Source organism: Festucalex cinctus, chromosome 2 (assembly GCF_051991245.1).
Source record: "Festucalex cinctus isolate MCC-2025b chromosome 2, RoL_Fcin_1.0, whole genome shotgun sequence".
Lineage (NCBI taxonomy): Eukaryota > Metazoa > Chordata > Actinopteri > Syngnathiformes > Syngnathidae > Festucalex > Festucalex cinctus.
In genome coordinates this window covers 17,729,574-17,743,689 of record NC_135412.1, presented here as the reverse complement: position 1 = coordinate 17,743,689, position 14,116 = coordinate 17,729,574, and the positions used below count along the sequence as shown (strand labels likewise).

The 14,116-nt window shown below is 41.6% G+C and overlaps 1 protein-coding gene across 1 annotated transcript; it reads left to right on the top strand.

Moving 5' to 3' along the window:
* Positions 1-1,601: 1,601 nt before the first annotated feature.
* LOC144013988 (YTH domain-containing family protein 1-like) lies at positions 1,602-13,747 on the top strand. The gene is made up of 6 exons (XM_077513442.1): positions 1,602-2,082; positions 4,593-4,617; positions 7,065-7,144; positions 7,229-8,716; positions 12,435-12,479; positions 12,581-13,747. Exons 1-6 carry the CDS (start codon positions 2,056-2,058, stop codon positions 12,605-12,607), a joined length of 1,692 nt encoding a protein of 563 aa, XP_077369568.1. The 5' UTR covers positions 1,602-2,055; the 3' UTR covers positions 12,608-13,747.
* The last annotated feature ends 369 nt before the right edge of the window (positions 13,748-14,116 follow it).

Genomic DNA, 14,116 nt, shown 5'->3' with positions numbered 1-14,116 from the left:
ACGTTTTGGTACCAAGGCGAAGAGGTGCCGCGCCCCTTGCTCCTTTGTTGCGTCGGGAAACGGCGACGCCTCCACTAGGGTTGCAGCTGTGAGTGGGGGCGCAGAGTGCCGGCTGCTGTTTATCATGGACACCCTCTCCAGACTCGAGTTCCTCTGTGGCTCCGGCGCCCGCAGAAGCGTGTTGCCTGCCTCGGCTGAAGATGCTGCCGGGGGCGCTCACGGCCCGCACCTGTCAGCGGCCAACGATGCACCGATCCGGACCTACGGCACTAAGACAGAATGTGTCTTTGGTGTGCCCTCCATCCAATACCTCGGCCACCTCATCAACGAGGACGGCGCCACCCCGCTCCCGGCAAAAGTGGAAGCTGTTGCCGCTTTTCCTCGACCCCGGACGGCCCAGGGTCTTCGGGAGTTCCTCGGGATGGTGACTTTTTACCACAGGTTCTTCCGCCTCTTCCGCTTCATCCTGGAGGGCCGTGAGTTCACGGTCTTCGTCGATCACATGCCGCTCGCCTTCTCCATGTCGAAGTTGTCCGAGCCGTGGTCCGCGCGGCAACAGCGACAGTTGCCGTTCATATCTGGATACACCACGGACATCCGACATATCGCTGGCAAGGACGACGTGGTCGCGGATTGTCTGTCCAGGGCAGCCGTCAACACGATACAGCTGGGCCTCGACTTTTCCCGGATGGCGGCCGACCAGGCTTCCGACCGTGACACCCAGTCGCTTCGGGGCTCCGACACCGGGTTGCAAGTTAAACCGGCTCATGTTGACCTGGCTGGACCCTTGGACGTGCCCCGCGCCCCCGCCGCGGCCGCCCCCCTGGGCTGCGCCTTGTGGACCGTGTGGGGTCCCTTCCAGTTGTTCCTGCATCCCCGCCAGTTGGTGCGCGGGACTGTTCTGGTGTTTCTGCTGTGTCCCTCCCGCCCTCGCTCCCTGGGTCCTGTCCCCGCAGGGGTCGGGCAGTTTTGCCGCCCTGTCATCCGGAGTTTGATTGTGGGTGAATTCTGGGGGGGCTTGTGTAGTGATTAGAACATAATTCACCCACGGAACGTTGGGACGAAGGGGGAGTTTGTTGGGATGAAAGGATGAAAGGTTGAAAGGATGAAAGGATGAAAGGATAAAGGAACAAAGTGTTGGTAGGTCTGTGGGCCTCGCGCAGAGTGAGTTGTTGTTGCTGTTAAACGATGAGAAGCTGATATCAATAAACCGCCGGTCTTTGGCTCCGGACTTCAACACTCTGCCTCCGACTCCCGTCACTGCTCGCTACACGTGTTTATTTATTTATTTATCCTCATTGGCGGAAAAGGACCTCTTATGGTTTAAAAATAAACAAACCAAAAAAAAACAACATAACCCCCACTGGCGTAAACGGGCTTTACAGTTAATTACAAAAATAAAATAAATAAAAATATCTTTTTTTCTGCAAAAATGGGCTGCTTATGAAAGTGTTGTTGTTGTTGATTAATCATGCCAAGGGTGTATTTTAAATGTCGGGGAGGGTGTGGAATGGCAATAACCCTTCCGCGATTGAGAGGGGGGGATTACTGTAAGTGTCAACTTTAATGTGGAAACTTTCGCTCCCAGCGCGGACGAGGGGAAGTGCAACCGTGTCGGCAGCCCGAGTGAGTGGAACAGCCATTGGGGAAGTCTTGTAGTACTGTACTGGACTTTAACGTAACACAAGGGGGCTCTCGCTCGCTCGCTCTCTCCCTCCCTGGAATAAAACCGTCAAAGTAAAAAAGCGACGAGGGAAGACATCGCCGCGCCAGGATATCACCGCTGTGACTCAATTGCCAAACTTGAAAACGCCCCGGAGGACTTTTTTCTTTTTTTTTTGCGGGGAGGAAGCGTGCGAGTTGAGGGAAGACGCACAGCGGAAAGGGAGCAGCACAGCTGAGCTACTAGCACTGCTCGCTAGCCACACTGCTAACAGGCAGCACAAGTGGCAACTCCAGCCTGGCAGCTGCCAACTCGCTTCCCCACGTCACGGAGCTTGAAATCCAGCCAGCGGGCCGGGCTCTGAGAGAATCCTGGGACTTGCTTCATGAATTATGTCTGCCACAAGCATTGACCCTCAGGTAGGACACGCCAAATCGCCTCGCCTGTGGAGAAGCTGGCGAGCTAGCCGCCTGCTAACTTTAGCGAGCGATCTCCGGGGGCTGTGGTGGTGGTCTTGGGGGGCTGCCTTCTCCTCGGAAGCGCTCGACATCGCCAGCAACTTGGAAGCGTTCACGCAACTTGATTCCAATAGATATCGTGCCGCTCGGCACGTTCAGGCGAATCATACCTACGCGGTTCCGTGCTAAGGGAAAAAAAAATGTCCCGACACACCACCAACGCAAACGCCAGCGACTTCCCCAAATGCTAAAGCTAACCAGTAAAACACTGCTAAATCGCAGCGTTTCTGTCATGATGTTGCACTCAAAACTTTTGACAGATTTGGCTCTCGGAGTACGACCAACATTGAAATACAGAAGCTGAGTAGGCCTACATTACTGATCAAAAACGACACAGCAACTTCAGTATTCCTGAAGGTAGATTTTTTTTGAACAAGGAAAAAAAAGACGTCATTTTGCGACAATAAAGTCTAAATTTTACAAGGAAAACATCGCTTTGTACATGAAGTCACAGTCGTACGATGGCGAAATCAAATTACAGTTATCTGACAGACTTGTGATACTATGTGAAAAACATAACACTGGAGTAAAATTGAAATAACACCAGAAAAAAAAACAGACTAAAGATGGAATATAGCTACTGTATATAAAAAAAAAAAATTAAAAAAAATTGCGATGAGAAAAAAAAGACAACTAAAAATCGGATCAACAATGAAGTCGTGATAGTATGGAAAAACATTACAAGAAAGTGCTATATAAATAAAGATGACTTGACTAAGGTGGAAATACGATACAATACAAAAAAAAACATAATTTGACAAAATCAAGTCAAAATGTTTCTACCAAAAACGCAAGAATTTGACAGGAATGAAGTCATTTGTACAGAAACAAAAGCAATCTAGTAATTTTCAATACAACAAAGTCATATTACATTTAAAAAAAAAAAAAGCAAGACAGCAGTTATTGTAGAATTACATGAAAAAAACGACATATTTTCCAAAGTCCAAGTTTTACAATAAAAATTACAATTATACATAGTCAGAATATTCCAATACAAGAAACAAATGATAAAAGGGAAATAGAATAGGCTTTTATTGTCACGATACGCATGCACAATGAGATTGAAAGCATCTCCTTCTCCATTGCAAACGTGTATTTTAACTAGGGAGAAACTATTGCTGAAAAATAATTAGCATTATTTTGATTGATATTGAAATCCAGATGAATAAATGTGATTATTCATCATTGCTATTTTTTTTAACTTTGAAAATTCTACCTTAAATATACTTACAAATACTACAATATTACATCATTTAACACTGGGGTTACAATTCTAAAAAAAGACCCACAATAAGTGAAATCAGTAGTAGTACCGGTAGTTAGCTTTATTAAAAAATAAATAAATTAATAGGCACAATACCCGTAACCAAAAAAAAAAATGCAAAATTGCACACACAAAAAAGTGAACCATGTTATAGCGAAGGAACAATGTTCACTGAAAACAAAAACCAGGAAATAAATTTGTTACAAGTAAAGTAATTGTAGGAGCCAATTTTGTATTGGTTAATTTGTAGTGTTTTCTCCATATTGTATATTGTCGCCAGAGTCATATTTACACATTGCATATTGGATAATTTAATTAAAATTAATAGTGAATATTATTTCATGCATATATTAGAATATTTTGTTTAAAAGTACAAAGAGACAAATTGTTTATGTCTTTATTCGAACTATTTATTTATTTATTTATTTATTTATTTTAGCGTCACGTGACTCACGAATGTGCATAGATAGAACGGCAACTAGTTGGACGGGACAGACGAAGCCAGTTCATGATAGAAGCGACCGTTTTTTTGACCAGATGATCTGACCTTTTTTAGACGTGCTTTGATTATTATTTGGTGTTTTCTTAAATAGTAAAAATCAAGACGGGGTCCTGTCGTTTGCGTTCAAGGCTCATCGTTATTCTGGCTTCAAGGGTGTTTGTTTTTGTGGAATAACACCTACAGTAATAAATTCATATAATGGGAATAAATGAAAGTAAATCCCTTCTGTGTGCTTCGGCCTCTTAAATGCATTGTGGTGCAGTTTGCTATCAAATGTTTTTTTACAAATGTGAGTAGCAGAGACAAACGGTATCGACACGGATGCTGATGCTGCTGATTACTGTGTAACCATAATGTAATATGGATAGTTCAGTGTTTCACAATTTTTGTTAAGCCAAGGCACATATTACAAGTACACATGACACACCACCAGTGAAAAATGTTGCAAAAAATACTACGTACATACTAAACTAATGATGATCTTGTCTCAGTTTTCTCATGAATTGACTTAATGGGTAATCAGAGCCTCTTTGTTTATCAGGACACAAAGTTATGATACAGTTTAATTAAAGAGTACAATCTCTTTTCAACTTTGTCCCAATTCCCCCCCACCTCTTTGCTTTTTTTTTCCACATGTGAATCCAGCGATCAAAGGGACAAGCTTCGAAAGGTGAGCTACGACTGTATTGTCTTCATTTTAGAACCCAACACATTTTTAGTTATTTATTTGTTTTAAAAGTTGTATTTCCTGTTAAAATAAATACCGGACTGGGTCGGTCTGCGAATAGGAAAATTCCACGTATAATTTACAACAAATTGACATTTGGGGTAAAAAGATGGGGCATAAAATCAAACCTAATAAATTCTTTAAAAAAAAAAAAAAAAGTAACAAGGATTAACATTTCATTATATGTTTTCTATGATAAGTGGGATGAAATTTCTGGATAAACAAATAATCACAACAAACGAACTTTCCCAAAGAAATTTTGAACATGTTCAAAATTTGATGGCAACAAGAAAAAAACTGTTTGGGAATAAGCTTTATTAGTGACATGCCTGTGTGGTGGCCAAGTTTATCATCATAACTTTCATTTGGTTGACTCGTTTGTGGACGTCGAAGCCTGTGCTACTACAGAACATTTGGAAAATAGAGCCAAAATATTCCTACTTAAGATAGAACTGGACAATGTGGCCCAGAAATAAAATCTCAGTTTTTTTTCCAGTCAATCAGTAAGATTATGATTTTAATGTCATAAACTCAACCAACATTAAAGGTCTAATTTCTTCAAAAATAATTAAAAAATAAATAAACATAAATGTTCAGCCAATAATGTATGCTGATTCTAGGGGTGTGAATTGCCTAGTACCTGACGATTCGATTCGTATCACGATTCACAGGTCACGATTCGATTCGATACCGATTAATCCCGATACGAATTTATAAGTCGATTGTTGCGATTTTTTTTCATTCAAATTTAGAAAATACTAATCAGTAAGCTTGTAGAGTGTAATATTTATATGAAAATGTATTATTTATTTATCTGAAATTTCAGTCTTATAGAGGTTGTAATCTGTTTCATGTTTGAACAGCATTAAAATAAAATATTAAGGCTTAATGTTCCGTTCATATAACATTCTTCCATGCTCAAGGTGTGAATCCTAAAAAAAATAAAAAAATAAAAAAATAAATAAATAAAAAAATAGATTCTGCCGATTTTTGAATCGATTCGAGAATCGTGCGATGTAGTATCGCGATATATCGTCGAATCGATTTTTTTTTTAACACCCCTAGCTGATTCTAAATCAGTTTTAACATAAACTTAACATTCACAGTGTCACAATGAAGTAGTTGGTAGCTTTTGTTAACATGTCTTGTAAACCGCCCAACCAGCAATCTCACACTTGTGGAAAATTACAACTCACAATAACATTTCAACTCAACTCAACTTTATTTATAAAGCACTTTAATAACAGGCATTGCTGTATACAAAGTGCTGTACATAAAACATAAATCGGTTGTGCAGTAAAGAATAAGGTAACGAAACAAGAGCAAAGCAAACATTTTTGAAGTGCGTATACAAGTTTTGTTTTATGTTTTTTTTTTTTAAGTAAATAAATTTTACATCAGTAAATTAATAAGTAGGTGAGTGAATACATAAATAAATAAATAAGTAGTGAATATATGAGTGACAGCTTTTAATAATCCAGAAGGCAAAATTCAATTTCATGATTTAGTAAACTTTCAAAATGACGATTAAGCGAAGTAATTCATTATTTTTTTTTGCCCACCCCTACTTACGAAAGATTTTTTTGTGCATTTTGCTGTGGTAAATCCGCCTTCGTTGTTTCATGCAAGCGTATTTTAGCTATCGCTACTAGAGGTGTCAAAATTAATCGATTATCAAATTAATCGACAAGTTACTATTTTAATAATCTAGTAATCGTTTGGAGCCCTTTTTAAAAAAATAAAAAATACAAAATAAAAAAATTAAATGGTCCAAATAACCCGCAATGAAGCTCTGAGTGCCTGTAATCCGCGAGCGCTTTTAAACACAAGAACGACTATACTTCACTGTCGCGTATCAGTGTATTTTGGTTATGACGGGTGTACGATAATTTCCATCAAAATACGTTAATTTTGAATCTATGGTACGATAATCCTATATTTCCCACCTGGCAACACTGACCGCGGTCCTCAAGTACCCCATCCAGCCTGTTTTTCATGCCTCCCACTGCCAACACAGGTTTTTCAAATGATTAGCTAATAAGCAAGCTCTGCATGAAGGCTTGTTCACGATCCTCAGCTGTGTTGGCAGTTGGAGACATGGAAAGCAGGTTGGATAGGGGTACTCGAGAACCGGGGCTGGGAAACGGTGGATTAATCAATTCTAAATCCATTCGATAGTGACAGCACTAATCACTACGCTAGCTGGAAGGTTCGTCTCTCCAGGGCAGAAGTTGCTAAACTCCCTTCATTTGTTGCTATGACGACGTGAGAGGCCGACAGCACAGCAACAACAGACTGGCGAGATGCGCTTTATCGACCGATTAATTTTTTGTGTGTCCAAGGTTTGTGGCCTTAAAAATGTTTTTTTTTTTTTTTTTTTTTTTTGTCAGTGCAAAACGGTTCACTGCATCCGAAGGAGACAGTCCATGACAATGACTTTGAGCCATACCTCACCGGTCAATCAACTCAGGTAAATCCGTTTTCATAAGATTCAAACCGATCAAAAGTGATTTTATGCTCTAATGTTGCTTCTGTGATCACGGGGCGCGTCAAGAACAACAGCTACCAGTCCATCACCGATCCCTACCTGTCCAGCTACTACGCACCCTCCATCGGCTTTCCGTACCCGCTCAGTGAGGCCCCCTGGTCCACCGGCGGGGACCCTCCGCTTCCTTACCTGACCCCCTACGGACCCTTGAGCAACGGCGACCACCATTTCATGCCCGACACGGTGTTCGGCCAGCCAGGCGGCCTGGGGAGCAGCGTTTACCCTCACAGGTTTAATTTCTTCCCCGAAAACCCCGCCTTCTCCGCCTGGGGCACCAGCGGGTCCCAGGGCCAGCAGACTCCAAGCTCCGCCTACGGCGGCAGCTACAGCTACCCGCCCAGCTCGCTCGGGGGCACGCTGGTGCCTGACGGCCAGACGGGCTTCCACGGCGACGCCCTCAACAAAGCCCCCGGCGTCAACAGCCTGGAGCAAGGCATGGTGGGCTTGAAGATTGGGGGGGACGTCAGCGTCAAGGCCGTGGGTTCAGCGGCGGCGGGGAACGGCGCCCCGCACAAACCCGCCTCGTGGGCAGCCATCGCCAGCAAACCCGCCAAGCCGCCGCAGCTCAAAGCCAAGCTGAAACCGGGGCCGGGCAACCTCGGCGGGGCTCCGCCCCCACCGCCCATCAAACACAACCTGAACATCGGCACCTGGGAGACGGGACCCGCGAGCAAAGTGGTCCCCCACCAAGTCCCCTTGCCATCTCTGGCGCAGCCTCCCATGCAGCCCGTGGCCTTACAGCACCTACCGCCCCACCCGCCACCGCATCAGCAATACCAGAACCACACACAGCCCCAAACTCGTTGGGTGGCCCCGCGCAACCGCAACCAAGTCTACGGGCCGGGCCACGACGGGGGCGGGACGATGGGTCCGCTTGGGAGCGCAAATTGCGGCCCCCAAATTTGCACCAACCAGGGACCCGGCGGCGAGTCGCACCCGGTGCTGGAGAAGCTGCGCGCCGCCCACAGTTACAACCCCAAGGACTTTGAGTGGAACCTGAAGAACGGGCGCGTGTTCATCATCAAGAGCTACTCGGAGGACGACATCCACCGCTCCATCAAGTACTCCATCTGGTGCAGCACGGAGCACGGCAACAAGCGCTTGGACTCGGCCTTCAGGACCATGAACTCCAAAGGTCCCGTGTACCTGCTGTTCAGCGTCAACGGCAGCGGCCACTTCTGCGGCGTGGCGGAGATGCGCTCGCCCGTGGACTACGGCACCAGCGCCGGCGTTTGGGCGCAGGACAAGTGGAAGGGCAAGTTTGACGTGAGCTGGCTCTTTGTGAAGGACGTGCCCAACAGCCAGCTGCGCCACATCCGCCTGGAGAACAACGACAACAAGCCGGTGACCAACTCGCGCGACACGCAGGAGGTTCCACTGGAGAAGGCCAAGCAGGTGCTGAAGATCATCGCCAGCTACAAACACACCACCTCCATCTTTGACGACTTTTCCCACTACGAGAGGAAGCAGGAGGAGGAGGAGGAGGTGCGCAAGGTGGGTGCGCTCGCAAAGCCGACGTTTTTTGGCATGTGAAATCATGACGGGGTGTTTAAAACTCTTTGCCAAACGCTATCAAAAAAAAAACAACCCAAGACAATGCCAACCGATTTTAAGCATTTTCACTCATCTTTCAACGCAAACAGAATATTGTATATAATAATAATAATAATAATAATATAATATATGAATGATTGGATTCCATTCTTTCATGAGAAAAAAAAAAAGTGTTTCTACCTTATTTCGTTCTTTTGTAATAGGCAGGGTCTTCCGTTTTCACTCAGGAAAATGCACTTTATAAATACAGGATGTATAGCCATGAATTCCTTCGCAATTGACACCTCTGGGCTTCTGTTAATGTGTGGTGGTGATTTTTTCCTAAACCCCCCCAGCCTGTATTTTGCCATTTTGTTTATTTTGTCAACAGCGGGACGTTTCTGTGGACAGACAGTTGTTTACCCCCCAGCTAATCGCAGAGTAGGGGGCGTGTCGGTTTTTTTTTTTTCACTCACTCACTCACTCACTCACTCACTCACTCACTCACTCACACAAGCTTGAGTGAGAAGGAATTCCTGGATATACATCCTGTATTTATAAAGTGCATTTTCCTAAGTGAAAACGGAAGACCCTGCCTTTTAGTAATCACCGTTTGAAAACATGTCATTTGAGTGACAAGCGAATATAGAAAAAGATAAGGAGAAAACAAGATTTTTGTGAAAAGATACATTTTCCGCCCAACAGTGACTTTGATGCTAATATTTTGTTTAGTGACGCTCTGTGAATTAGATTTAATGTGACAAAGGCATTGATCATTCACATCATGCTCAAACGTTCTATTTCATCAGATTCGGCATGTTTCATTGCAATTTCATACACCTTGAGCCCATTGAAAAGAGATACAATGCTGCCATCTGATGGCCATAGTTGGTGGGTGTTTTTGATTTCACAACTCAATTGACCAGGCAGCGCTCCACAAGACGTTGCACTGCCCATTGATTAAAAAAACAAAAAAAAACGTAGTTGACGTCAATTAACGTTTATGGCGGCATTCATTTGGATTTTAGCATACGTCATTCAATGTTTTTGGCAGTCAAACAGTTAAAAGCCGGAGTAAAGCTCAAAATTCATCTCAGTTTTCATCGTAATGATTTGCGAGCTCAGATTTTTTTTGCAGATAAATGTGTGTACTTCACTTATTTGCACATTATAGCAATCAAAAAGTTAATATTTTGTTTGTAATTAATTTGATACTTTCATTATTTTTCACATACACTTAGTACCTTTAAAAACACATTTAGCAACTTGCTGTCGACTGAAAATGACATCACAAGGGCTCAGGTAACCAATCACAGCTCAACTGTTTTCTAGGTTTGATCATGTGACATTCACAAGCAGATACATACATATGTATATATAAATACATATATATTAGTACAGTATACAGCACAGTATATATTTTTTTCATTTATTATACGTTTGTTCATTTTGGTTTATTATGAATGCTTTTTGATTCATCATTTGTTTTTGTTTTTTTCATTTAGTCATTTTTTTTTCCTTTTTTTTTTTTTTAAATGCAGCACAATATATTTTCTTTTTTCTATCTCCGGAATGCAATGTCGTGGAGCGACGGGACAAAAAGTGTTAGGAAGGTCTCGTCGACAAATCCGCGGATGCCCGTGTGTTTCTGGTCGGGCGTAGGGTTTGAGAGATGTGGCCGCACTAAGACCAAAAAAACAAATAAATAAACAAACCAAAAAGCACGTTTTATAATTAAAAAAAAAAAAAAAAAAAAAAGGCACGCTGTTAAAAATTGCGCGAAATAGCAAGGCCGCGAAAGATGAACCCGTGTGATGAACGAGGGAACACTGTATGCAAGAAAAAAATCTGGATTACTGTATGATGAACAATTAGGTATATAGCAACAGGAAAGACCAACTAGAATTAAGGAAACTGTTTTAAAAGACTTGCATTGCACAAATGAAAAATCAACACAAGGCAACATTGTTGACATTTTTACTTCTTTTTTTTCCCCTGACGTGCATGTCTAGGTAGGATTAGATCAAATGATTTTAAAAGCCTTCTGGCATTTGTGGGAATCATCCCATTGCTTTTTTTTTCTCTTTTCTCTCTCTCTCTCGCTACATGGAAGGTTTTCAACAATTTCAAGTTGAAACATCGTGGCAGATAGTGATAAATTGTTTATTTTGGTCTTCAAAACTCGTTTTGACCTCCAGCAAGCTGGCCTTCTTGCTTCATTTATTTAATTATCTTATTTCGTAAGCGTTCTGTGCAGTCCAATGGTTCAGCATGTAGTTTGATGCAGGGAGATAGCGGAATACTGTCACATACGTTGCGTTGCGTAAATGGCACTTCATTTATTTATATAGCGCGTTTCCACCTTACAAGGCCCTCAAAGCGCTTTACATTTTGACTACCCATTCACCTGCTAATGACGCAGCATCAGGAGCAATTGGTGGTTCCGGATCTTGCTCGAGGATACTTCGACGTGGTCACAATGGCATGGAATCGAACCCACAACCTCTTGGTTGGGAGACGACCACCATATCACTGAGCCACGCCGCCACGTGAAGTTGTCGAACATTTAATGAATGAAGAAAGCCATCTAGTTTTGAGTAAATTGTGTTTTACCATTCACAATATGTGTTTCCATAGCAGGGTTAGTATAGTTTTGGAATTTTCATTCTAGTTTTTATTCCGTTTTGAGTTTTTTTTTTTTAAATTTAGTTAGTATAGTTTTGGAATTTTCATTCTAGTTTTTATTCCGTTTTGAGTTTTTTTATTTTTTTTTTTATTTTAGTTAGTTTTCATTTTCAGTGTAGTTCGGTAGGTTTTTATTAGTTTTAGTTATTTAATAAATGCTTAGTTTTAGTTTAGTTTGAGTTGATTTCAGTATTACTTTTATTTTTATTTTTTAAATGTGTATTACTTAAGTGTATTAAAAAAAAAAATCACCATGGGAGCAACGTCATCTTTCTATTGGCTGCTGCGAGATGACGTCACTTCTGTGTGACACTTTCACACGTACTTTTTCCGGTTAACATTAAAATAAATATACTTATAATCACATTTAAAATCATCACCAAATGCTCATGCATTAAATTAATTACCAAAGACTAAAACAAAGGACATTTTTGCTGTAATTATAGTTAGTTTTAGTTATGTCAACATAAAATGTTGCTTCAGTTAGTTTTCCTTTTTAAAAAAAAAAAAAACATTTTCGTTTTTATTTTATTTTATTAATGAAATTGTTTTTTGAATTTTAGTTTTAGTTTTTTGTTCGTTTTAGTTAACTAAAATAACCTTGTCCATGGTGGTCGCCATTGTAGAGTGACGTCACATCGAAGTCAGGGTCCTTTCTCTCCCATCATTTTTTTTTTTTTTTTTTTTTTTTTTATAAACGTCCTCCCATGAAGAAGAAGAAGAAGAAGAAAAAACTCCCCAGTATCATTTGTTTATAAGTTTACATCCACAGAGGTGCTAATACTACTTGCAAACTCTCTGACAATGAGTTCCACTGCCATCTACTGTAGTGGATGTGCAATTACACTTTATTCTAGTGCAGCAAAAATAAACAAGGTGTCTCTGTAACATGTAAGAAAAGTGATTAATCTAATTGGTCATGTTGGACGCGATTGTTTTTAGCACTTGTGCTAATCAAACTAACATTTCGGTTCCCGTTTCTGCCCCCCATTAGACGTTTGAACCTGCTCAGATTCCGAGCCGCTCTCGCTTGGATCAGGTCAGACAACTTTTCCTCTCAACTGTTGCTGTCATTTACATTTGACTTGTGTTGAAACTAACGTCACTTTGTGTTTTTGTGGTTTGTCATCCCCAAAACAGGAGCGCCAAAACAGGAATAAACAATAGAGGACGTTTATTTTTGGCTTGATCAAGTTACACTAGGCCACGATTGATTTAAGAGACGGAAGAATATGAAATGCAAACACTTCGTGTTGTCCTCAGCAATTCTGGGAATTTTCTGACATCAATGAATTTGTCGTTCCTTTCCCCCGTGTTCCTTCTACCCCACACGCGACACTTCTTGTGCAGGGATTGAGTTGATTTCATGTATGTTATGAATGACCTCCACCCACTTTAAATTCAAGGTCGTTTAAAAAAAAATAATAATAATAATCTTTTCTGAACATCTGTCTGCGTTGTCTCCTGCGCCCACTGTCTCCTCAGCTGCATCAGGGTTTGACTGTGTTCCCCAGAATAAATCTGCCACTTTATAACTCCGTACAATCAGGAATGGCCATGTCCTACCACTATTTGTCCACGTGGGGGCAGCATTGCCAAGTTGTAGAGGTCTGACTGTGCTAACAGGGTTGGAACATCCTGACGGCAACTTGGAACTGTGCGATTATAATAATAAAAACTGTAGTGATTTATTTTTCATTCAGATCGACAAAATCTCTATTTTTTTGACATACTACTGACAACTTTATATTTTGTTTTCTGGAGCCTTAGTGGTCCCCTCCCCCGCTGTTCACTAATTGAACTGCTAACAGTGACACTGCTGGAGAAATCAGGGATCGTGTGACATCACACAAGACTCGAGACATTTCACAGGAGGATTCTGGAAAAGAACGTTAAAAAAAAAAGAAAAAAAAATCCTCCGAAAGCCAGGACCATGATCACTCTTTTAACAAACAAAAAAATCCATGAAACTGTACTCTCCCCATACTTTGTCCCTCTGCATTACTTTTTCTTTGGTTTTTAGTTCTTCCAATCAAAATGATGATGTGATGTCGTTGCTTTTGTTTATTGATCCACGAAATTGGGGAAGGGCTTGCTCTGTTTGTCACCATTCTGTCTTAATCCTCACGTTTGTTTGTTTTTTATTTTGCCCCTCCCACCCCCGAACTTGAGTTTGCCAAGTCTCATGTTGATTGTCATGCTAAGCTTTAACGTAGGAGCCTATATATTCATGGAGAAAGTTGAAAAATGTATAACCTAATAACTGTAAGTGATTTATTATCGAGAAAGAAAAGAAACAAATGAAAAGTGGTTTGTGTTTTTTGTTGGTTTGCGCCACAACGTGAAATCATTTTGTTTGCTACACAAACAAACGATACATCTTTGAGGTTTGCTGATACCAACACCCAAATACCAAAATTGTGTGTATGCAAAGTGATCCAAAATGTAAAATTGGTCATTCGCTTGCTCGCAGCCTGAACTGAATTCAAAACGCTTCTCGTCTCATTTGTGTGTCAATGGTCGATGGCTCCAAATGATTTTGCACCTTAAAGTGGAACCCCGGGCAAATATTTGCGTCTTTGCGTCCCCACCAGTCTAAACACGGAATTCTGATCAGGATTATGTTTGTGTTATGCAAATTAAGCAGATGAACCCCCGTTATCGTCCATCTCAGGG